Below are 25,906 nucleotides of genomic sequence, written 5' to 3' on the forward strand. Positions count from 1 at the left end.
GAAGATAGATTTGTAATCTCCTTCTTATATATAGCAGCATGCTTGATGGCACTAAATAAAGATTAGCCAAAAATAATTATTCAACCCACTGCAGAGGTGATGGCTCAATAGAATGCTTGGAAGAAGGGAGAAAGCATTTTTTTTTGGCACAGCATTCTTTATTCTCCTAGAGAAAGGGCAACACTCAAACTTCCTCAGCGGTAATCTCCCCACAATTTTCACTGAATGAGGGCCATGACCTGCCATCTATAGGCAGGGAGGTAGCACATAAACAAGCAAAAGTCCAAAATATTGTAAAATACCAATTAGCATAGCATCCTGTGTTGAGCAAACTTACCGTTGGTCTCCTTTTTACTATAAAACAAGTCTTATAGACCATACATACACATGGTTAGAATTTTCATACCCAGAGACCCTACCATTGTTGTGATATTTAGGGCTTGAGTTTAAAGTGAGTGGTATTAACGCTTCATTTTCCTTAAGTAAGAATTAGTAACACTTGAATAAATAGCAGGTATCAACTCATAACCATTATTTGTGTTTAAATCCGTTCCCCAAAATGAATGAACTCTTCCTTCCTCTGCTTTGTGTATACACTGTGAAGTCACATACATAGCAAAGAACTGGAAGGAGGCCATGTGTACCTGCAGGTTATGTTAGCAGTGCACCTGAGACATGGTGACAGGGTACTGTATATTTTAGATGTCAGTGGAGATGGATGCCATCTCTGAAAGGATATGCAATTGAGTTGACAAAGACTGAGTGATTGGCATTGGGCACAAGCAGTTTTTCTGTCAAGGCTACAAAGCATTGCTTATAAAACCACCTATGTTGACAGCTCCATGCCAGAATCACACTTCTTACTTGATCCTGACCAGCATCTCCTGCTCACCAAAGTGCAATTTTCTTTCTCTTTCTTTCTCTTTCTTTCTTCTTTCTTTGTTTCTTTCTTTCCCCTCTCTCTCTTTCTCTTTCTTTCTTTCTCGCTCTCTTTCTCTTTCTCTCTCTTTCTTTCTTTCTCTTTCTTTCTTTTCTCTCTTTCCTTCATTTTTTGAGACAGCGTTTCACTCTATCGCCCAGGCTGGAGTGCAGTGGCACCATGTCAGCTCACTGCAACCTCTGTCTCCTGGGTTCAAGCAATTCTTCTGCCTTAGCCTCCCAAGTAGCTGGGATTACAGATGCCCACCACCACACACAGCTAATTTTTTTAATATTTTTATTAGAGATGGGTTTCACCATGTTGGCCAGGCTGGTCTCGAACCCCTGACCTCAGGTGATCCAGCCACCTCAGCCTCCCAAAGTGCTGGGATTACTGGTGTGAGCCACCGCACCCAACCCAAAGTGCAATTTTCAATGTAGAAATTTCACATATTGTCTTACACAACGAAACAGAGAAGTCGCCTCATGCCCACATTTAAATTCCATACCATCAACAGGCACCTTTCTGCATCAGCCACAGCCTCACAGCTTTCCAGTGCCAAAATAGGTCACCAATGGCAATATTTTTAGTGTGACATTTCAAGACAGTGATTTTCAGCAAGCCTGTGACACAGGTGAAACCACAAAGAGAAATCTAGGCAGGCAATGAGCTACAGCCAGAGAGGCAAATGCGTGGGTGCAGAGAAGTTATCATGGACAGGGAAACAGGATGTGAAGAATTTTAATAGATTTTTTTTTTCAAATAATTTGTCATTTACACCAGTGTGCCACCAATATCCAGTTCCATGCATTTTTAAAAATCTAGTGTGCTGATGCCAAATAATAATAATGCACATTTCCTATGAATATTTTAAATCCTGTTAAACGTGTGTTAATAAAAGATGTTTGTTCCAGCCAATTTGGTCAGTGTAGTGTTTAACTGTTTGCAACCAGATAAATACAAACAACACATTATTTTTTAAATGTGCTGCTGGCAGTCCAAGCACCTGGCATGTCCACAGCTTGCAAAAATGTCCTAAGATTATGTTAGGCTTGGGAGCATGTGATTAATAAAATGAAGGCACTTGCCTAGCAGCTGAAAATGTTGATATCTTGAAACCAGAGATAACCATCACTCCTGATCATATGATTGTTCCTTCTCTCTCATATGTTTGCAATTGTTTTCTGTATAGTACATGCATGTAGAAATTAGAGTTGGCAGGGAGGGCAAGTTTTTCAAACCTCAGCTTAAATGTGGATGTATTCTTTTGCCTACCGAAATCCTGCCTTGTGTTAACTATGAATTAACCTACTTTTTCTTAAAATTGTGGATTCCCCAGCCCAAAAAAGTTAGATAATCTGTTTCTCTTAAGATTTCCCAGGAAATAAGATTGAAATATGGAATATCTAATTTCAGTCATTTTAATGACAAACATATATGGCATACACAAGCAATTAGATCAACTAATGAAATCATTTTCTAAAAATCACTTCCCTACCCTCAAAAAAAAAACCCCAAACTTGAATTCACTTTAGATTTTAACAATTTAGTTGTCATATATTTAAAAATGTTTGATCATTTCCCAAATTTGTAGTTTAAAATTCCATATTTATATTTTTAACCACTAATCTAAGAGGCACTACTGCATAAAACCTGTGGAATTCGAACAGTTTATTCTGTAGGTTTACTTAGACAACTTTTCATTTGTTCATTATTTTGATGACACAGTGATATTTTAAGTACAGTTATATGCTGCACAACATTTCAGTTGATGATGAACCACATATATGATGGTGGACCCATAAGATTATGATATCATATTTTTACTGTACCTTTTCTGTGTTGAGATACACACTTATCATTGTGTGACAATTGCCTACAGTATTCAGTACAGTAACATGCTGTACAGGTTTGTAGCCTAGGAGCAACAGGCTATACCACACAAACTAGCTGTGTAGTGGGCTGTACCATCTAGGTTTGTGTAAGAACACTCTAGGATGTTTGTACAACAATGAAATCGCCTAATGGTGCATCTGTCAGAATGTATTCCTGTCATTAGGTGACACAAGACTGTACCATTGCCATGCTATATTTGCTCATTGCATTACATCTTGTTATTTTTTCACATTTATAATTGCACTGTGAACAGAGGAGAGGGCAATGAAGGAAATTGTCTTACTGCCTGGGTCCTGCTTTACTTTTCCCCTCAGCAACCTTCATCCATCCTTCAGATACTCACAGTAATTTACAAAGGAACAGAGGTTCTTCTGGAGTAAGACAGAAAGGCAGTGTGAGGTCAATTGAAATCTAGATCTAACAAAACATGCTTCTTCCTCTTTTGTTGCCTGACATAATTCTACACATTCATCAAGCCCCAGCTCAAGTGTCACTTCCTCTGTGAAGTTTTCCTTCTTGTTGCTCCCTTAGAATTTTAGTTTGTGTTTACTAGTGAATCATCAATATCCCCTTCTGAATTGTAACGTCTCAAGACCTAGGGACCTGTCTCAACTATCTTTCTATCACCAGTGTCTGGTGAAGGGTCTGATATAGAGTAGGTGCCCCAAAATTCTTACTCAAAGTACTGATTAAAAGCAGAGTTTGATTGAAGTAAATCCACAAAAACTCAATCAAGCAAACATTTACCGTGTACCTACTGTATACCAGGGACTAAAAGAGATATGAAAGTTGCAAGGATGGATATGATACTGTTTTTCCCTTGAGATTTCCTCTGTCTGGCAAGGAGCACACACAGTAAAACCATAGTTAGAGTGAAAGAGCTGAGTTGTCCATGAGAGCAAGCTCAGAGGAAGGGCATGGCCCCTCAACATGAGGGCCAGGAAAGCCTACCCAGAGAAGACCAGGAGAGGAATTGGAAATGATTTATATTTGGAGTGCACTTTAATATCAAAGTTCAAATTTACACCATCTCCACTGGTTCAGGGGAAGGCTGGAAAGCAATTGCTGTAAGAGAGCACTGACATATGAGACCTGGAGAGGAACTCTCAGGTTGTCCTGTCAGTCGTTCCAGCCTCTGAGTATGAGGCAAGGAGGGTGGGGACAAGAGGTGAATGTAAGAGAGGGACATCCCAAAAGTGATTCTCATTTTTTTCCATTGGTCAGAGGCAGGCTTCTGGCTGTCCCTCTGATTCAATATTGGCTGCTGTCTTGGCTAGGTTAACGAATGTTCTAGTTAGAGAGGCTTCTGCCAGCCCCAAATCATGTGCTATTCGGAATGAAGGGGAGGGATGTGTAGAAAGAATTCTAAAACAATACCATTTTTCCTGTTTTTATTCTCACAACCTGTAATAAGAGTAAAATACTCTGAGACCGTGTAACAGAAGAGGAAGGAAACGTGGTATAAAATTTGATAAATTGATCAAGATAATTCTAGAGTAGGACTTCCGAATCATTTAAGCACACATATGCCCTTAAGATTATTGAAATTTTAAAACTAATATTGCATGACAAACATCTTATGTTTAGGGCATTTTAGAATTTAAAGTTTCACTTGCATCCTTAAGAGCATTCTATGCAACACAAGGAAAATGGGAATATTTTTAAATGAGCGTGGAACATATTTATATGAGTACCTTTTATTTAATGAAGAAAGAGGAACTACAAGTTTCAGTAGTGCTACACAACTATTTTGCTTTCTCCATTCCAAATATTTTTCCAGTTGCCTTAAGTACTAACCTCTGATTGCTGACATGTTTATCCTTTCAAACAGTAATTCAGGTATCTATTTTGCATAGAACAGAAGACCCATGATCAAAAATAACATTTATAATCTTCTGATTTTGAGAGCAAAATGGTTCTGCATGTTTTCACTACATACTTTGTTTTCTGTTGCATAGATTTTCTCCACAAATTCCTGAATTTTCAGAATTAACAAATTCAAATATTTACAATTATTTTTATACTTTATTTTTATAGTGTAAGATCAAAAGGAACTTATTCAAGCCAAAAATGACCAATACGGAATCCTTTGAAAGGATGGATTGATTAATCAAAAATTCTATCCTCCTTGCCTCAATTTCCCATTTAAGCTCTTGAATCTCCCCTGGGCACTTAAAGCACACTCCTCTTCCAAATATAGAGTGCTTGTAATATCTGTGTTTCTTACAGCTGAAGACTGCAGGTGAAAGTAATGAAAAATCAGGTTTTTTATGTTTACTTTAAGAAATTAATAAAAAATAATTTTATCATAGCTGCCTTATGATCACTACTTAAATTTTATTGAGGGTGTATTATGTGCAAGACACTTTAGCAGAAACAGTATATCCTCTCATTATCCAGAAATGCTATCTGCTGGCCTTTCACTATTTTAAAAAACTATTCTTGTTCTTTAGCTTCGAAAAAGTTAAATTGTCAATATTTGAAAACTCTCAGTGGACTATGTGAGATCATTCAAAGCTAATTGCCACAGGTTGATATTTAATGGCATGAGTTTAGTTTTAATTCTCAAATCTTAAATTCTTAGAGAGTCAAGTATCTAAAAACTGCTGGTTATTAACAAAAAGATGGATGTTTACCATAATCATTTTCTATAGCATTTTCTATAGCACCTGCCTATAAAAGAACATTCTGTAATGCTAAAACAATACATAGATTCATTTAATCTTGTTATCTTCCTCATTTTGATAATGTACCTGTAAACAGAGTTGATTTGCTATATTTGGAAAAATTCAGATAAGTTTTGCCCAAATATAAGGAGTGAATGTGATGACCTTTAGGTTTTTTAGGATGTTTTCCTGACTTCATGAATTCTCACATCAATGCATTTTATTTTCTGCACCAAATTATCGCAGATGCATCTACTACGATTCACCCCACAATATGCCCCAGCTCTAGAGGTTGAAACATTCTTTCTAAACAATACTCTCCTGATATCAGGAGAAATAGAGAAAAATAGTTCCCGAATATTGGTTCTCCTATTTGCAAACTATCAAATAATGTCCTTCCAATTCCAACAGCCTTTTAGCCTTCAGAGGTTTCTTTCATTAAATAATGTTACCTATGTTATACAGCCCATTTCCTTTTTTATCAGAGTCAGGCTGAAAGTTCATTTTTCTGCAAAACTGCAGTGCCCATTCTTAATTTTTGTTTTGAGAAATAACTGTTGTACCCTCTTTATTATCACAAGATTAATAATATTTATTTTATTGCTCCTCTTACATTTGGTTATTTTATTATGAGCTGTCAAAAATTCTTTTGGGAAGTAGTTGGGGTATAAATAATAAATCGATAAAAGAATTCATGATTAAAGACAAGATAGAATCCATTATTCTGTTAACATATCAGTAGTGAATAACAAAAGGCTACATTAACAATTAGCATGTAATATTGCTTTATATAATTATACATCCATGTATTTGCCATTTTGATTTTTAATTCACTGGTAAATTTAGGGGATACTCATTTATGGAGTTAATATTACCAAAAAGAGGTTTTAAACTGAGCGAGGCTTTAATTAGAATGGTAAAATGTTGCTTCAGGGCAACAATGAGAATGTAACAAGAAAACTGACTGATCAGTCATGGGTAACTCGAATAGCAAACAAGTAGAGAAGACTCACAAAACCACTGAAAGTTATATACACATTCAAGTTGTGAGTCATTCAAACTGGGTATTCATACACATGTATACAAATACAAACAAGTGTGTGCACACACACCCTTTCCAATATACACACCTGAATATAAAACTAAATAAGCAGATTCCTCTGTTAACAATTTTATTACTCTATTTTAGGCTGGGGCTGAGCTTTTGAAGCTGATGAGCAAAATAGTTTCCCATAAAAGATAATTTCATTTGCCAAAATGAAACTACTTTCCGTTATTAATGTTGCAATGAAATGGTTTGAAATATGAATCTGTGATCTGGACAGAAAGGATGCTCCTGTTCCCAGCTCCAGGAGGGAGTTCTCTAAACAATTACACCCACGGAGAGCACTGTAAGGTTGTATTTTCATCACCGGCCAGCTGAGCTGTGTGCCTGTCATACTCCCAGTCTCCCCTCCAGTGACAGCCGCATTGACAACATGTTATACTCCACATTGATTTTACAGTTAAGGAGCTGATTGTGATATATAGGGATTTTAAGAATTCAGCTGAGAGGCTGACTTTTGCCTTTTATCATTCCATTAAAATTTTATAACCATCTTTTTCATGTCATTTCATCCATGAATTCTTACTTTAGAAAGTGATAGCTACTGCTGTGAGCATAACTTTTCTCATGTTCAGAGCTTTTTATTGTATTAGCAAACTACCCCAATTATAGTTATTACTCATGTTTTACATAATTGTGGTGACCCTTTCAACCATGCAGTTGCAGGCCAGTTGATTTGTATATAGAATTAGATGATTCGGCTTATCATTTTAAAGCACTAAATTGAAAGAGTGCCAGGAGTCAGGTTTTAACACTTCCCTAGCCAAAGGAGCTAATTAAGCTGCTTTCAGCTTCCTCTCCAGAATCACCCAAGTTAAAGGACCCTTCTGCAACAAGAGCGGCGAATCTACTCAGCCAGAGCGGGAAGCTAATAAAATGTATGCTGGCTTTTAAGGGGGAAAAAAATCATGAAATTGAAATTGAACATCTCTCCTTTCCCAAGATAAGAGATCATCTTTAAGAAAAGGCTGTGTACTGTGGGGGTTTGAAGTGCAAGTTCATCTCATTATCATGGATGTTTCACCCATAATACTATCATCATATGCAGGAGAAATAAAAGCCTTATCCCCCAATCACAGAGAACAAATTGCATCATTGTTGTTTCTTTTCCCTGAAGAAGCTCACAGTTTGATAGTTCACATATGAGGAATAATTATGCAAGACCCAGATGAAAACCCTAATAAAAAATATTCTGATTTTTAAGTGTATATTACTCTCTTTGGGGAAGAGAGGGTGAGATAAGGTTAGACATTAAAGACTTGAATCTCCACCATTGATTTTACGAAACCCAATCTCAGGGGATTTGGGGGTTTTTTTAGATTTCAAAACAACATTGATATGTTACAAGACTCGTACTTGCTTTTCTCTGGGAAATAGCCAAATCTAGATGACAAGTATAAATAAGAAAGGAACTGTATCCCCATTTTGATATAATAATTGCTACTGCTACTGTATACCAGAGAGCAAAAGTAAGAAATGGCATAGTGGTTTTAAGAAAGCTTTAAAATGAAAGCTAACAAGAGACTAAAACGGAAAATGTGATTTATACCAAGACTGCTGGTTTTAGGGTTTTTTTAGGGATTTCTCTTCAAATAGGATACATTACCAAATTGTCAGAAATAGCTTGATTTCAGAGTTAGTGCACTATAACATCTTTTGCTTTGAAAAGTGATTATGATTCTACCATCCATCCAGTTGGTGACAAATACGTGGATCCTGTTGTGTGAAAGTATACTCATATAACCAACTATTATTGCAGTCACTGGCCCTGCGAAGCAGTGGTTGCATTTAAAATTTCAACCTTCGTTGTAACACTGAATCGCATACACACACTCACAGAATCAATGCTGTTTTAAACAATTACTAAATCCAAGTATATCTTTTTTAAAGATTTTCAATAAAATCTAATGTTCACAGAAAAATCTCATAAATGTCAAAATTGCTGTGGGCAGAAAAGGGGGATATAGTATTTTCTTGATCTGTTTTAGCAATTTATAGATTTCAGGCTGTGGTTTATAAGAATGCTAAATGTTCTGGAATTACAGCTGTTACTGATCAGTGATTGAGCCAGATTTGTGTTATTGCACCATGTTCTTGCTTGTACCTAGAGAGCAGTAAAGCCTCAATATAATAAAAAGCACCTGCATTTTAAATGAAATTTCAATTGAAAAACTTAACAGCCCTTCAAATTGCAGAAGTTAACGCAGCCCAGTAAAGCTTAAATAACACTTTGCCTCCGCAGGCTGAGGGGTTTGCATTCAAGGTGACTTGATTGTGTCGCATGGTGAAATTATTTACAATTAAGGAATTTCTCTGGAGGGCTGCAGAATATTTGCTGTTCCACAACACCTATGCAGGCATATGGTGGGCCTTTTTCAGTATTCATGGAGCCTCCTGAACCTTTATGATAATTGAATCAGTTAGAGTGCTGAGTGGAGCAAGCATAAAACCTGTTAACCTAAAGGTCAGATCTGTGCATTGTTTATTTATCAGTAGGTGAAAGAGCTAAATCGGCAGCTTCTGTCATAGCCACAGTAAAAAATCACCTATAATATTAACAGGGAGTAGATAAATTGCAAAACATGGATTAGGATGATAAACAGAACCAAGTATAATATGGAATATATAATGAGAGATGCTGAAGGATTTTACTGGGCTGTAAAATATGCAAGTTTGTTATGATAGTGTTATTGATTATAATTAGTTACTGGGGCTCCAGAAAAAAATGTAGTGGAAGCTAAAACTTTAGTAACAACTACCCTCTTGTATGTTTATTACATTTATTTTTTTAAATCCTCATTTTTTAACCAATGGCTTGAATAAAAAGACATGATTTTGATAAAGCTGTCTTAGAGAGGAAAATGATAATTTTAGTTTCATAATATTCAACAAGTATTTCACAGGCAAAATTTATGAGCAAAGCAATCACAGTCCTTGTCTTTATGGCACTTATTTATTTACTTATTGGCCTTTACCAAGTGTTCATTTTCATATCCTTGTAGCAGAGCTATCACTCATTTTAGCTTTGAGGAGAGGTGGGACATTTCCAAGAGGTCTGACTTTCTGGATTTATTTTACTTTACAGAACCTGGGCCTGTAGTTCCTCCGATTCTTCTGGATGTGAAGTCAAGAATGATGTTGGTCACCTGGCAGCATCCTAGAAAATCCAATGGGGTTATTACCCATTATAACATTTATCTACATGGCCGTCTATACTTGAGAACTCCTGGAAATGTCACTAATTGCACAGTGATGCATTTACACCCATACACTGCCTATAAGTTTCAGGTAGAAGCCTGCACTTCAAAAGGATGTTCCCTTTCGCCAGAGTCCCAGACTGTATGGACACTCCCAGGGGCACCGGAAGGGATCCCAAGTCCAGAGCTGTTCTCTGATACTCCAACATCTGTGATTATATCTTGGCAACCCCCTACCCACCCCAATGGCTTGGTGGAGAATTTCACAATTGAGAGAAGAGTCAAAGGAAAGGAAGAAGTTACTACCCTGGTGACTCTCCCAAGGAGTCATTCCATGAGGTTTATTGACAAGACTTCTGCTCTTAGCCCATGGACAAAATATGAATATCGGGTACTGATGAGCACTCTTCATGGAGGCACAAACAGCAGTGCTTGGGTAGAAGTTACCACAAGACCGTCACGACCTGCTGGGGTGCAGCCACCTGTGGTGACGGTGCTGGAACCCGATGCAGTCCAGGTAAGATACTGACTATTCTCTCTCCTTTGCAGACTTAGGAATGTACCCTGGATTGACTCTGTGTTGAACAGAGCCATCTACTGACTAAACAAACGCATTTGTTGTTTTAGGCATTCACTGGAGAAACTGGGTTTTGGCCTTTGGCCCAAACTATCTTAAATTCGATGTCAGTTTTTCATTTCTCCCTGTATCCCCTTAATTATATTGTTGAGATGCTTCCATTTGCCTCGCACACCTGAAATATTTTGAATGCCACAATGGGATGCTTAGCTTAACCACCACGTCAGATTTAAATAGATCAGAAAATGAGAAGAGATGGGAAAATAAGGAGGAATGAATTAGCATATTAACAAAATTTTCCATTACCAATAGTCTGGTATTTTTTAATAATCAAAGAATCAAAGTAATGGGGAAAGAAAGAAAAATAGCATATTAACGGGCTATCCAGAAAGTGTTCAATTATTCACCTCATTCTATTGGGAATGAACTCTAGAGGACAGGATAACTACCATTGTTTTGGCTGGCATACAAACTTCATTCAAGGGAAATTAGTGTAACCAAACAGGAGGGAGTTTTGTAGCTTAGAAGCCTCTTTTGTGTAAATACACACATGCTTCCATGGATTCAGTCTTGTACTACTGCCAAAAGCATTGGTACAGTAGCTTGCTCACCGGAGCACAAAACAAAGGACATTTGCATAACAGCAAAGTTCATCTGCTGAAATTATTACTTGAATCTATGTTGTGTGTTCTCTCTCCCCCACCAAAAGCAAACACTAGGTGATGCTAAACAGTGTAAATTGTTGGAGAAATTTAATTTAACCTACAAATTAAAAGCTATTTTTAAAAGTCTTTGTTAGTTTTAATATGAAGCTGGTCAAAGCAACACACATTTTTGATATAAATATGTGTATAGAATTCCATTCATTAAACACTAATGGGAAATTAATTTTAAGTACACGATATACGATGTTTATTGTATGAACTGAGCAATGTAAAGAATTGCTCTTGATTCAAAATAAAAACAAAACCAAAAACAAAACCCAAGCATAGAGTTAATAATCATTCCAGAAATGACTTTTTTTTTTCAATTTTGGGGGAATTTTGTAAAACTTTGGTAGCAGTACGAATCACTATGATGCAACAAAACAAACACAGTCTCTTTACAAAGGCAACACTACATAATTGACATTGTTCTGGATTATTTCGAATAAAAATCTTATAACTAGGCGTTACTGATTGTGGCCGATCTGAAAAAGAGTAAGTATTTTCAGGCCGGGCGCGGTGGCTCACGCCTGTAATCCCAGTACTTTGGGAGGCCAAGGCAGGCAGATCATGAGGTCAGGAGATCGAGACCATCCTGGCCAACACGGTGAAACCCCGTCTCTACTAAAAATACAAAAAATTAGCCAGGCGTGGTGGCGGGCACCTGTAGTCCCAGCTACTCGGGAGGCTGAGGCAGGAGAATGGCGTGAACCTGGGAGGCGGAGCTTGCAGTGAGCCGAGATTGTGCCACTGCACTCCAGCCTGGGCGACAGAGCGAGACTCCATCTCAAAAGAAAAAAAAAAAACAAAAGTATTTTCAGAGGAGGAACTCAGTGTACAATTCTGCTTGATTCAGCATATATAAACAATAATTAAAAGTATCAGCTTGCCTGGCTTTTTCTTCACATTTTTACCCTCTTTTGATTTTGTAATATCATCCATGAATTAAACAATATACATGGCTTGTCAGCCTGCTAGAGAAGTTTAGATTAGCGTGGCTAGAAAGCTGAATCTCATAGGCACTCACCTGAGGCCACAAGGCATTGGTAACCCCAAGTCAGGAATCTAAATGTCTCTAAGAAGGTGTCTGAAATATATGAACATGGTACACTAGTAATATTCTAAAAATTCACACTTTTTATTCTCATCTTATAACTAGGAAATAAAAAGTTATCAATAAGGAGAATCAGCAGGAATATTCAACTGAGTCTAGTATTTAATGCTATATACGATTTAAAGAGTATTAAGATAACATATCTGTCCTTCAGTATTATTGGCTCACATGTTCAGAACGATCTTAAGACTGTACCGAAGTAGACGTTCTCGTGATATAGCTTAGCTGGTAAACAGAGGTACATGACAGCTAAACAACGACTTGTCTTTGTAAAATATGAGATTTAAAAGTCCAAATTGCAAATAGAAAATATTTTATATGAAATAACAGAAGGATAGTCATTAATGCATTGGTTAAGAAATTAATTCAACTATTTATCATAGAGGGTTGTTCCAGGTATTAGGATGGATGAAGGAAATTGACAGTAATATTAACAGCAGTAACAATAATAATTTCAGTTCTATTGACATTTACGGAACATCAGTACATGAGTGAACATCTTTGTAAGTGCCTCTTTTAGGCAGTAGGGACACAGAAGAGATCAAGATGAAGTCCCTAGGCTCATGGCGATTACATTTTAGACAGAATGCAAACAAATAACTATGTAACATACCTGGAAGTAATAAGGACTTGGGGGAGAAGAACGAATTGAGTGTAGAGAAATATGGAATGCCAGCTGATAGGGTGGGGGATAATACAAGGAGCAGAGTTGGTATTTCACCTTAGTGTTACTCATTTTGTGCAATGTGGTTTTTTTCTCCATACAATGCCACCTGTAAGAATTACAGTCCAATAGGGAAATCAAGAGAGACAACACATACTTAGGCTAACTAGAAAATAAATGCAATGTAACATATTAGTAAGTACTAAAAGAGGTGATATGACTTGGCATAAATATGAGCCTTGAGAAAGGCAAATTGGAGAGCACAGCAGCATAGATGAAATAATATGCTTAAAATCTTATTTGATTACAAGAAAAATATATATATAATGTCAAAGAGTTGTGTCACCTGAATAAGTGAAAGCCATGCACTTTTATTTAATATTTAATAACCTAAGAAAATGTATTTCATTTTATAAGGTTGGTAAAAATGCTCTACCAAGACCTAAAACAGTTCAATGAAACTATAGACTAATTTCATTTATGAGTACAGATTCAAAATTTCTAAATAAAAGATTACCAAATTGAATTAAGCAGTATATTAAAAGAATGATATACAAGGACAAATTGATTTCATTTTAAAAATGTAAGGATGGTTCAACATCAAAAAATCTATCAACATACGTCTTACATCAACCAATTAAAGTAGAAAGCCCATATGGTTATTTTTTGATCAATAGATGCAGAAAAAAAGGCATACAATTAAGAAGTTATTTCTAACAAAAAGTCAAAGTAAAATCAGATTAGGAAGAAGGTACTTAAATGGGATAAAGTCAATGTATAAACTGCTGCACTGAAGCGTTGAATTGAGGATTGATAAGAAATAACATGTATAAATAACTAAGTTGCATGACTATGATGCACCAAAAAAAAAGAAAAAAAAAACTTCTTTTATGATAACATCATGAGCCTCTAAACCTTGATGCCCCTGTCCACTTTTTCACAGGTGAAGTGGAATAAAATAGAGTAATCCTGCAGCTGTCAGCTCCTCTTATACAGTAGGGTCCTCACTCAGCTCAGACAGGTGAAGCCACCAGCCTTGGCAGGTGCGCCACAAGGAATAGTGTCACCCAGACCACAAACATGTGTAGCTTCCTTCCCTCTGCTATGTACACTTAGGGTCACTCATTTATGGGTTTGATAATAAAGCAAAGTAAAAGAAGTTGAGTCTTAATCATCATCCTCATTGACTTTTAAAAATGGGCCAATGTTTGATGTCTACTTAAAATAAACCACAGACAAAAAGTATAAAACAGAGGAAATAAAATAATAATGAAAATATATTCACTGAGTTCATGTTATGTTCTAGAAATTGCTTTCATTGAATTCTTACTACAACTGTGTCAGATGGATGCTATTGTCATTCCCATTTTACAGACAGGAAAACTGAGAATGAGGGATTAAGTAATCTGCATAACATTGCATAAGGAGTAAGAGTTGGAATTCACACCCAGGCAATAGGGTTCTGGAGCCTATGTTCTTCTCTACTTCTTACACTGCAACAAATGGAAAAAAAGTGCAATCTTCCTGGATGGAAGGACTTAACTCCATAACAAGACAATCCTTCCAAAGTCAACATATAAACTGAACATCATTCAAATCAGAATGCCGATGTTTTTCGTTTGTTTTATTTCAAACTGGATAAAATAATTTTTTATTTTTTATTTTACTTTAAGTTCTGGGATACATGTACAGAACGTGCAGGTTTCTTACATAGGTATACATGTGCCATGGTGATTTGCTGCACCTATCAAACCCTCATCTAGGTTTTAAGCCCCGCATGCATTAGTTATTTGTCCTAATGCTCTCCCTCCCGTTACCCTCCACCCCTTGGCAGGCCCCAGTGTGTGATGTTCCCCTCCCTGTGTCCATGTGTTCTCATTGTTCAACTCCCACTTACGAGTGGGAACATGTGGTGTTTGGAACATGAGGTGTTTGGTTTTCTGTTCCTGTGCTAGTTTACTGAGAATGATGGCTTCAAGGATGAAGCTGGATAAAATGATTTTAAAGTATGAATAGAAGACTAAATGATTGAAAATATTATAGAAAATTGTGGAAGAATAATGAGGTGGTACTTTCTGTAGTATGTAAACTTACTTTAAAGCCATTGAGTTATAATAATATGGTATTGGCATGAAAAAGACAAATGGTCATTGGAACCAACTAGAGAGTTTAGGTATAGATAACGAGTATTTGTTGAAATGACTTATTGTAGGTAGAATCTGCATTTTATTTCATTGGTAAAGAATGGTTTGCTTTAAAAAATGATACCAGCCCGACCAACTATCAATGTGTAAGGAAAAAACAGATCCCTTTATCATATCATATTATAAATAAATTCCCATAAATTAAAAATGTTAATGTTAAAAAAGTAAAAATCTTAGGAAAAAAGGAGAATTTCATGTAATCTAAATGTAGGGGAGCACTTTCTAAAGAAAAAAAGAAACTCAGTAGCTTAAAAAAAAAAGATAGCTATATGTAGCTAGAAACAATCTGATTGATTTTCTAAGGCATAAACTTCCCCCCCACCCACCAAAAAAAGTTAACATCCAAAAGATAGATCTGGAAAGTACATCTGTAACACATACTACAGACAAATCAATTTCACCTTAATATACATTGGCCTTCTAATAATTTATAATACAAGATACTTTAATAGAAAATAATTTAGGTAAGAGGATATATTAGGTTGGTGCAAAAGTAATTACGGTTTTTACCATTAAAAATAATGACAAAAACCACAATTAATTTTTCATTCATACCTCACATAAAGTCAAGGGAGTGAAAATTAATTAAAGAAACAAGTAATATTAGCAAAAATGAATATCAGTAATTTCAAGAGTTTGTGGAGGCACAGATCATGGATAATTTCATTGTTTGTGATAAAGTGAATTTCCCCAACTTTTTAAGAAAGTAGTATATCAATAATGATTAAAATTAAACATGCATTTTCCTTTTGGCATGGCAATACTTGGTAATCTTTCCAATATGAAATAAACACAAGAGCACATATTGCATACATTTTCAAATATTATTTTTAGCATAAAATAATGTCAGTAGGATTAACAAATAATTTGTTTTCAACCATGAAAGGAATATTATGCAACCGTACAAAATAATAGGGTGTGTCCATAATCAATTAAGTCTGAAAAGCAAGTTCCAGCATAAGGGGTAGAGAACTTTTTTTCTGTGAAAAGTTTTTAAAAAATAAAAGAGAAAGAGAGAGAGACCTAGGATATGCAGGAGTATATTTGCTTTGCTTGTACGAGCATACAAAAAGTATGGAAGAATAAACTTCAGACTATTAAGTTTACACCTGAGTGAAATAAAACAGAGCCACAATTAATGTTTCTTGTATTTATATATTTGTACTCTTTCTCGGTCTGATTGAAAAAATGCAAATATAATATTTGAAATTAAAAATTAAGATTAATATTTTTAAAGGAAAGGAAGACATTTTGAAAGACAACTTTATTTCAACAAATATTTATTGCACATCTTGTTCTGTATGAATTTTTCAGGGGAGTCCATCATAGGAGGAATTGCTACACTGTACGGAGTCAAATATTCCCACATGATCTTTCTTTATAGTACATTTTTATCTTCTATTGACAAAATACTCTTAGAATTATGCAATCTTATGTCTATACATGATGGCAAGGATTGTCTCATCACATTAGACATGAGGGTTCCAAGGCCTGGAGATGTTAAATGTTTTGCCTAAAGCCACACCGCTTTGAGACATTTATCATCTCTTAGTCCATTCTTAACCCATATATCAATCTTTATAAATGCTCTTATTCATGAAGTTCTTAAAAATAGTTTGATGGAGTTAAAGAAGTGAGGACGTTGCTTACTATGCTTTTGGGCGTTACTCTTTTCAAGCCTGAAGCCAATCAACTAACCTGCATGTCTAAGTTTCTGCTTAAAATGGGGAACTTTGAAGGTGCCATGATTCTTTTTAGAGAGACTTTTCAGGGATGTAAAAGAGCTGCTAAGAGTCAATCGTTCCTTAAACACTTAACCAGCAATTTAGCTGTCCTATTTTCTGAAGACTTATAATAAACAGAAAAAATGGAAACCTAAATCATTAAGAACCACTCAAATAAAAGAAGTCATTGTGATAGGAAAGCCATCTCTGAAATAAACATTTTATTTCCAGTGCAAAACTATAATTCTATTTAAAAGTTTTAATGTAATATTATTGTTTTAAAGAACACATTTCTTGCTTATTCAGGCCAATAACATGTTCTTTTGTCTGAATTTTTAGGGATGCAACAATATTTCATAATCTTTCTTATGTACAATGGATATATAAAAGGTCATAGGAAATTAAACAAACTGAAAGTTTTAATCTCATATATTTTGACCACATATACAATAATAAATGTGGTCTTAAGCATAGAAAAGAATAGAATACAATATTTAGTTAACTGGCTCCTTAAAATTCTTGGACATGGGCCGGGCGTGGTGGCTCACGCCAGTAATCCCAGTACTTTGGGAGGCAAAGGCAGGTGGATCACCTGAGGTCAGGAGTTCGAGACCAGCCTGGCCAACATGGCAGAACCCCTCTCTACTAAAACTACAAAAATTAGCCGAGTGTGGTAGCACACGCGTATACTCCTAGCCACTCAGGGGGCTGAAGCAGGAGAATCGCTCGAACCCAGAAGGCAGAGGTTGCAGTGGGCTGAAATCGCACCACTGCACTCCAGGCTGGGTGACAGAGTGAGATGCTGTCTTAAAAAAAAAGAAAAAACTTGAACACATTGATTAATTGATTGATTGATTGATTGAGATGGAGTTTCACTCTTGTTGCCCAGGCTGGAGTTCAATGGTGCAATCTCTGCTCAGTACAGCCTCCGCCTCCCTGGTTCAAGCAATTCTCCTGCCTCAGCCTCCCAGGTAGCTGGGATTACAGGCACCTGCTACCACACCCAGGTGATTTTTGGTATTTTTATACCTTATACAAACATTAATTCAAGATGGATTAAAGACTTAAATGTTAGACCTATAACCATAAAAACCCTAGAAGAAAACCTAGGCAATACCATTCAGGACATAGGCATGGGCAAGGACTAAGTAATAATTGTTTAAAGTGTTGCCAAGCTCTGACCTGAACTCTCAAAGTATTCTGGTCTAAGAGGCAAGAAAGCCGTATTCTTCAGATTAGTCAGGTTGAATTTAGCTGTGATAGCTCTTCTTTTTTTCATTTCTGTTACAAATACCAGGAAGCTCTCTGAGTTTGACCTTGACTCATTTTTCGGGTCCACAGACAGCATTGCACCTCCAAAACAAATAGCGTCCTATATCTGTGCTACAACCTTTGCTAGTTTTAGGGTGTTTTTAAAAATATTCCCCACATCCAGGCAAATCCTCTATGTTTATAAGGAACACATCTAAAACTTCTCTTCATCCCAGCCTCTCTTCTTAGAACTCTCCAAAAAGTTTTTTTAAGATTCACAATGATTTCATCCCCTGTAGTATAATTTGGTAGATATTGGCCCATTGTTAATTATAAATTACCAAAGTAATCATCAAGCAATTGTCCAACTAGCATGTGGTGAGAGCCCTTTTGTCACCAATTATTAGTAAGAATACTCTTTAAAAAATCTCAGGTCATAGTCTTCCTGGATGAAACCTTTTCCCTTTGATTTAAGATAGAAAATTATGGTCAGTCCTTCTCCATTTTAATTTCTATATTGCTCCTCTTTGGTTTGCATAGAGGTACAAATGTACATATAAATATGTCACCTTGTAGAAACCTGTCTCTTAAAGTTTCAAAATAACTGTATGCTAGGGAAAAAAATATAATCTAACAAAACATGACTCTAATTACTAACTGAACTCCACCTCTGTGCACATGGTACTAAGTGAATGTAGAGTTTATCCCTGCTATGAAGAAGCTTACAGGCTGGGACATGAGATATATATCCTGGCATTTATATAAGGAGCACTAGAAGGTACCAATAAAAGAGATGAAACAGGATAACATGTAAATAAATGATTTTTGTCATGGCCTGTGCACATTTTTTAGGATCTCTTTCCCCATAAGAACATGAGTGTGTTACCACTATGCTCCTGTAGAGTTTAGCCAGAAAAGAAAATAAACTTCAGACATTCTAGAATTCTATTACAAAATGTTGTTCTTTCTTCTGATGCTCAAGTCCACATGTTAGCTAAGCACAAACATCTTTGGCTTCCCTTTTTCAAAGCTTTCTATACATTTCTTATCCCTGAGAAGAGGATGTGCTATTAATGCTTTAATTGCTAAGTTATATATAAATAAGATTCAGGAACTCAATTTTGCATCTTCGGAAAATATGAATAATGATTTCTCTTTCCCTTCCTCCAAGAAAAAGTGACTTATTTGGCAGGCACACTAACAGTGCAAAGAAATGAGTTCTGATGTTTCATTTAATTGAGTTATAAACATGAAAACCATCAAATCCTATGCAACTCTATTGAAGCATGTGGATGTGTGAATTTTCTCCATGTGTTTGCTCTGTGTCCTTCAGAACACCCGCAGTGGCGATGAATCGCTAAGGTGTGTATCAGTCTGACAGTCGTAGAAAGTGGCAAGACTGAAAGCCAAACCCAGGAAACAGCATTTCATTTAGCTCCTGGAGTACTGCTAATTGATCTCAAACCCTTCATTACTGTCTAGTCCAAAGGCCTCAGGAGAATGTAGCCATTTAGAAAATGACTTAACTGAAAACAAGAGCAAAATTCTAGGCCTCGTGAACTTCAATTGCTCTATTCCTGTATCGTCACACTGATTCTAAGTTTATCTTTCATTTCAGGTCACTTGGAAACCCCCACTCATCCAGAACGGAGACATACTTAGCTATGAGATTCGCATGCCTGACCCTCACATCACTATAACCAATGTGACTTCCGCAGTGTTAAGTCAAAAAGTTACTCATCTGATTCCTTTCACTAATTATTCTGTCACCATTGTTGCTTGCTCAGGGGGTAATGGGTACCTTGGAGGGTGCACAGAGAGTTTACCTACCTATGTTACCACTCACCCCACCGTACCTCAGAATGTTGGCCCATTGTCTGTGATTCCACTAAGTGAATCATATGTTGTGATTTCTTGGCAACCACCATCCAAGCCAAATGGACCTAATTTGAGGTAAGAGAAGGTGACTATGATTTTTATGTTGCTATAGTCCTTATCTCTCTAAGAAGTAGGGAAATGAAGGAGGCTTTTTTTCCTATATGAACATAGAACTAATTTGGCATTGAATATCCCCTGACTCATAACTTTCATACACTATCATACTGTACACTTCAACTTATTATGGAAACATCAAAGTTTATCAATTTGAAGAACTAAAAACCCTTGAAACCACAATCACTATTCTCTAAGGATTCGCTACATAATCCATCACTTCATTTTCAACATATGCTTTTATTATATGTTAGGCAAACCTGATGTAGGTTCTATATGATACATTTGCACAAATGTACCTCAGAATTCTAAGGCTAACACAGTAATTCTTTGGCATGTTGTTAGCGTACGGAAACTTGTGAGAAGTGTGGTCAGGGATCCAGATAAGATGAAAGAAAAGAGCTGTGATTCAGAAATGGTTTTGCAACCACCCAAACTTGATACTTGGCCAAGAATACAAAGTTGATAATATTATCATTGTTTATAAAGTATTGATAGTCATAGGAAACCATTAACTTGATAAGCTTTCTGTATTTCTACTTTGTGTGAAACTGGCAGTAAAGATTTGGCAAATCTAACTTAGAAGAAATCTAAAATGCCATCATTCTGGGAGATAATTGTAAAATGTGAATGTAACTGATTCTTCAAAATATTAAATATATGGAATTTGGTCCAGAAAAAAATGTTCATCTGAAACAAAACCACGTAACTGTAAACTTAAGATGTTATTCTTTATGCTTCCACACATATATCACACACACATGCCACAAAACAGCCTGAGTTTTGGTAATCTCAATATGAGTTGAGATAATCCTGATGTTCCTGCTTGTCTTTTGCTTTAGATATGAGCTTCTGAGACGTAAAATCCAGCAGCCACTTGCATCAAATCCCCCAGAAGATTTAAATCGGTGGCACAATATTTATTCAGGAACTCAGTGGTTTTATGAAGATAAGGGTCTTAGCAGGTGAGATTACAAAAACTATAAAAACAAATGCTGGCATTTAGTTCTGGGCATGTTGAATAGTTCAAAGTATCTCAGTGTCTTCATTGTGTGAGCGTGTTATCAGTTATGCAATAAAACATGTTTGGTTATTATCTGTGGCATTAATCACCCAGCTGTAACAGTCAGCATGTTTAATGTTTTCCATCTTAACTGCATGCTTAAAATAAGCCTTTTGAAGTTGAACTTGTAGATGTTCAAGCCTTAACCTATTGCCTTTGTCACGGCTCTATCTAGACATAAAACGTTATGGAAGAATTTGGAAATATTGAAAACATACAAAATGGGGAAAATTCCTGGGCACTTGTAGAATGCTTGCTATTTCTAGAAATGGCTTATACATGAATTATAATGACTTATAATTGATTGTAAGTTATTGATTCAGTCCACAAAAAAAAAAAAAATTAGTGAACAGGATTGGGACTTGAAAGAATTCAATCTAGAGTTCAAAGACATTCAGTAAAGGCTAATAGGTGACAGTAGAAAAGGGTGCTACATGGGAGAGTTAGGAGATCTGGTTCTGCTTTATCCTGTGCTAGAGAACTAGCTTTGTGACTTTAGGCCACAAAGCTTCACTACTTAAAAATCACTTAACTTCTCTGGGCTTCATTTTTGTTGTCCATAAAATGAGGTGATTTTATAGAATTAAATGACTTCTAAATCTTCATGAGTTCAAGCAATGTGATTAAATTTCAGAAAACATGAACGTTATTTTATGAAAACTCCTCGATCATATGTTTCAGTAACTTTTCTATGTGGGTCATTATTTTTCTAGACCCACCACTGGGTAGCTGTAGTCTGAACCCTGTTTACCATTCTAGCCTTGTCTCCCATCCCTTTCTTACCAAGGCCTCTGCATTCCAGCCACATTTGTATTGCATTCAGTACCTCCAACATACAACACTTGCTCCTTCAGCTTTTCCCCATAGTTGCCTTTTCCCGTTGCCTGACTAGATCATCTGCCACGTCTTAGCCTGGAGGTTTCTTCCTCTAGGAGGCCTTTCCTGCCAACACTCTTGCTGGTCTGATTCAGCTCCTCTGTAACATTTCCATAGGACATCCCCTAACATATCACTATTGTCATTGTAGTGTACTGGCCTGACTGCTTGTCTAAACACCACGTTATATTATCAGATCTACCATAAGGTAGGGGTGCGGTCTTCGTGACTCTGTCTTCAGTTCCTAGCATGGTGTCTGGCACATAGCAGCACATAGTGCCCTACACCTGAATACTTAAAAATAGGTTAGCTCAATCAAGAATTAATTCACTTCTCTGTACCTTAGGAATATTAGCTGTAGTGTTCTTCTCTCTGGGGAATGGCAAAACTAAGGAAAATTCTCCTGTCCTCTTAAAAAGTTGTGGTGGGAAAGCATCCTAGTTCTTGTAAGATTCTCAGAGAGAGGCATCTCGTAAATCTGATCAAGCAACAGAATGAACTATATGAAACTGCCACTTCTATAGGTGAAGATTGGTCAATTACTAGCAGATCCATGTTGCTTATCCTAAATTATAATGCTCATTATACTATTCTCAACTACTTTTAATTCATTATTTACTTAATTTGGCATCCCTATATGATTATCACTTCAGTAGAATAAATTCATTTATTTTTGCTTATTTGTGCTTACTGTGTGCTGAGGCACTGTGATAAGGAACAAAAGATAAATACATCTTAGCCCTTGACCTCAAAGAACTTATAATCTAGTGGAGGAACCCTTCCCCCCGCCCCCTCCATAGAGAGTGTGATATAATATGTATTTTTATATATTATATACATTATTAATTATATATAATAATATATATTATATATTTATATATTGATTATTATATATAATTACTAATATATATAATTAATATATATATTAATTGCTGTCCTCAGAGTTATCTACAAAGTCACCAATTCTGCCTAAAGAAGTCATTTCAAATAGTAGCTTCCTGCGACCTATGAACTCTTAAGTGCTTAAATATAACTATTTCAAAAAATAAATAGAACTTGACTCTTTAACATTACTGAATCTGAGTTTTAGCCATGAGCTACTCAGCAAAAACAAAGAATAAGTTTCCAAAAGTTAATTTTGTTTCTTTATACAAGAAATGAAAACTTATTAAATAATTAGGACCAAGGCCATGAAGTTAGTTATGAATTTTTAGTGATTCCTCTAAGGATTCTTAATGAGAAGTTCAAATCTAAGATTTCAGGAAAAAATAAAGTGAATTTCCACAACTTAAATTGAAACATGAATTGACATAAACACACCCATGACAGCTGCTTCCGGAAGGGAAGTGTGCAGATAACAAAATTGTGTTGAAGGGATATTTTGACTAGTTTCATAATGCCAAATGTCATTTTTTTCCGGTAGTACTTGCACAGATTTTTTTTATTTATTAAAATAACAGCTACAACTTACATTAAGCTTGTAGAAAAAAAAAAAGCATTTCTTCTTAACATTCAGTGTAAATGGCGTGAGTCTTTATAAGAATCTCTTTTTCTAGCCCTCTACCCTTTGTAAGTCCATAAAAAGCTAGGAGTGCCTTTAGCCCAAGGGGGGAGTGTCTTGCAAATATGAGAGAAAACCAAAACTTGATCCCCTGGTGGGCAGGATATTTTTCTCTTTAAAGGAAGTGATTTTGTTTGGTCAGATGGTGCCACTGGCCACCTTGGCAACATCCGGGGCTCCTTGTTCCTGCTGGTCAGCTAGTGGTCTCTCAAATTGCAGAGGGGGATGAAGCTGAGTGTTCATCATGTGTTGGTTCACACCTGTGTTACAGTTCCTTCATGGCCCTTCCTTTGCCTATATTTGTTTTGCTGATTTATTTGTTTGGCCAGGTATGTTTTCTTGGGTTTTTAATTGAATTCTAATATCTTTGGGAGGATTATGTAATTTCCTATTCTCCCCAGATTCCACCATCCCAATTTCCTTCTTAACTTAACATCTGCATAAATAAAAGGAGCACTGAAGTGTTTCTTACCATCTTGACTTGAATATCACCATAGTTACATTTAGAATCAGCTTTTAAATGGCACTTCTCCTGATATAAAAAGTAAAATTAAGATTCACTAGACATCTCTTTATGAATATATTTGTGACAGTAAATATAAGTTGAAGCCAATTTCCTAGTTCAAGTGGTCTATTTTGGCTAAGTATGTGTTTATAACATATAGAAAAGCACCAATTTAATTTAAAACATCATTATATTTGGAAATTCAGATCATTCTAGTAGTTATTTTTTCTTTTATATCTACATGTACAAAACAGTCTCAAGTCAATTATCCAGATAATTTAATTCTAACAAAAATACTTTTTGCTCTTATGATTATCTTAGGTAAGGAGTAATTTTTGTCTAAATTGCACAGCTAGTTGCCTCATTATTGAATTTTGCTCTGCCTGTGTAGACACGAATTCCGTATAACTACAGGTTTATACTGCTTGTCAGTTTCTAACTTTTCTTCCTTAATAATTCCTTGCAAAGTGAGCAAGTTATGGTTGTTGGGGGAACTATAACTTTGGGTTTCCTGACATTTTCATCACTTAGAAAATCTGGTGAACGTGCTGTTATCATCTGAAGCTGCCGAAGTGAGTCAGGCAGGGTTTAACAAGAGGGCGGTGACCTCCCTTATTTTAAGCATCAATCTACCCTTACAATTTTCAGCACCTAACAACACTGCCTTGGTTCCTAAGTGATCAGATAAAACTGCTAAGAATACAATGAGCATGTTCTCCTTTTCGTTGTGGATTTAAAGAAGAACAAGTTATAATAAACAATAGGGTTATTTTACTATTGTAGAGAAAAGATTGACTTGCAGATTATAATTTAGATTTATAAATTAGCTTTCATTAAGTTTATGAAGGAATGTATGTTCTAATTGCTATTCCTTTTAATTATTTATACATTTCTCAGAGTATTTTTTTTTTTGCAATGACAATTTGGATGGAGACCTCTATGTGATTCCTCGAGAATCCACTAATTGTATTACATTTAAATTAAAACATTCAAAATTAACACATTTTCGTCTTATTTTTCAAAGAAGGGTAAGACTTAAGATGTAAATGCTTAAGCTAAATATATCATAAATTCTAAGTTTAAATCTTATTGACATATATTTTCATATATATTTTTAAACCTACTAAAATAAAGATGTTTCAAGTCCTAAAAGAGGATGCCATTTCTGTGGGGGATAATATTCAAAATAACATAACTTTTGTTCCTCTTCTTTGTAATGAGATTAAATGTGTATAGATGACATCTTCATCTTTGCTAGTATGAAAGACTGGGTCAGTTCCATGACACGTGTTTCTATAATATAAATAATGTCAGATTGTAGCTATTAAGTGAAGAAGTTAACTTTGTACATAGAAAGGGCAAGTGAAAGGAAAGCTTCTCCCATGACTACCAAGATGAGATATATCCTGTTAATTTATTCCTTAATACGGGAATGTGAATAAAAATTGAGTCTAAGAATGAAAGCCAACTTCTGTCAACACTAGTATGCCATCTCATAGCCACGCACTTAATTCAAAAGGAGTAAACATGTCTTTCACATTCAAATTAAATTGGTCACGGTGTTTTTTCCCATTGGATTTTTTTTTCAATGCCTTACATGCCCCACACGATGTCCTTTTCTGTGTCATCATATTATGTGTTACCTCCTTGTATTAGCCCATTTTGCAATGCTCTAAAGAAACACCTGAGACTGGATAATTTATAAAGAAAAGTTTACTTGGCTCATGGTTCTGCAGGCTGTACAAGAAGCCTAGTGCCAGCATCTTCCTCTGGTGAAGGCTTCAGGGAGCTTTTACCCGTGGTGGAAGGTGAAAAGGGAGCAGGTATGTCACATGGCAAGAGAGGGAGCAAGAGGGCGCTGGGAGGAATGCCATGCTCTTAAACAACC

At 35.9% G+C, this 25,906-nt stretch overlaps 1 protein-coding gene across 1 annotated transcript in view; it reads left to right on the forward strand.

The window, feature by feature from the left end:
* Positions 1-25,906, forward strand: part of USH2A (usherin) — an 800,680-nt gene that overhangs the window by 524,404 nt on the left and 250,370 nt on the right. Inside the window, exons 41-43 of the mRNA XM_003814150.6 lie at positions 9,672-10,300; positions 19,640-19,974; positions 20,856-20,978. Coding sequence (XP_003814198.3) covers positions 9,672-10,300; positions 19,640-19,974; positions 20,856-20,978 — 1,087 coding nt within the window. The remainder of the gene's footprint in view (positions 1-9,671; positions 10,301-19,639; positions 19,975-20,855; positions 20,979-25,906) is intronic.

The sequence above is a fragment of the Pan paniscus genome, chromosome 1 (genome assembly GCF_029289425.2).
Source record: "Pan paniscus chromosome 1, NHGRI_mPanPan1-v2.0_pri, whole genome shotgun sequence".
In the NCBI taxonomy this organism is placed as follows: Eukaryota; Metazoa; Chordata; class Mammalia; order Primates; family Hominidae; genus Pan; species Pan paniscus.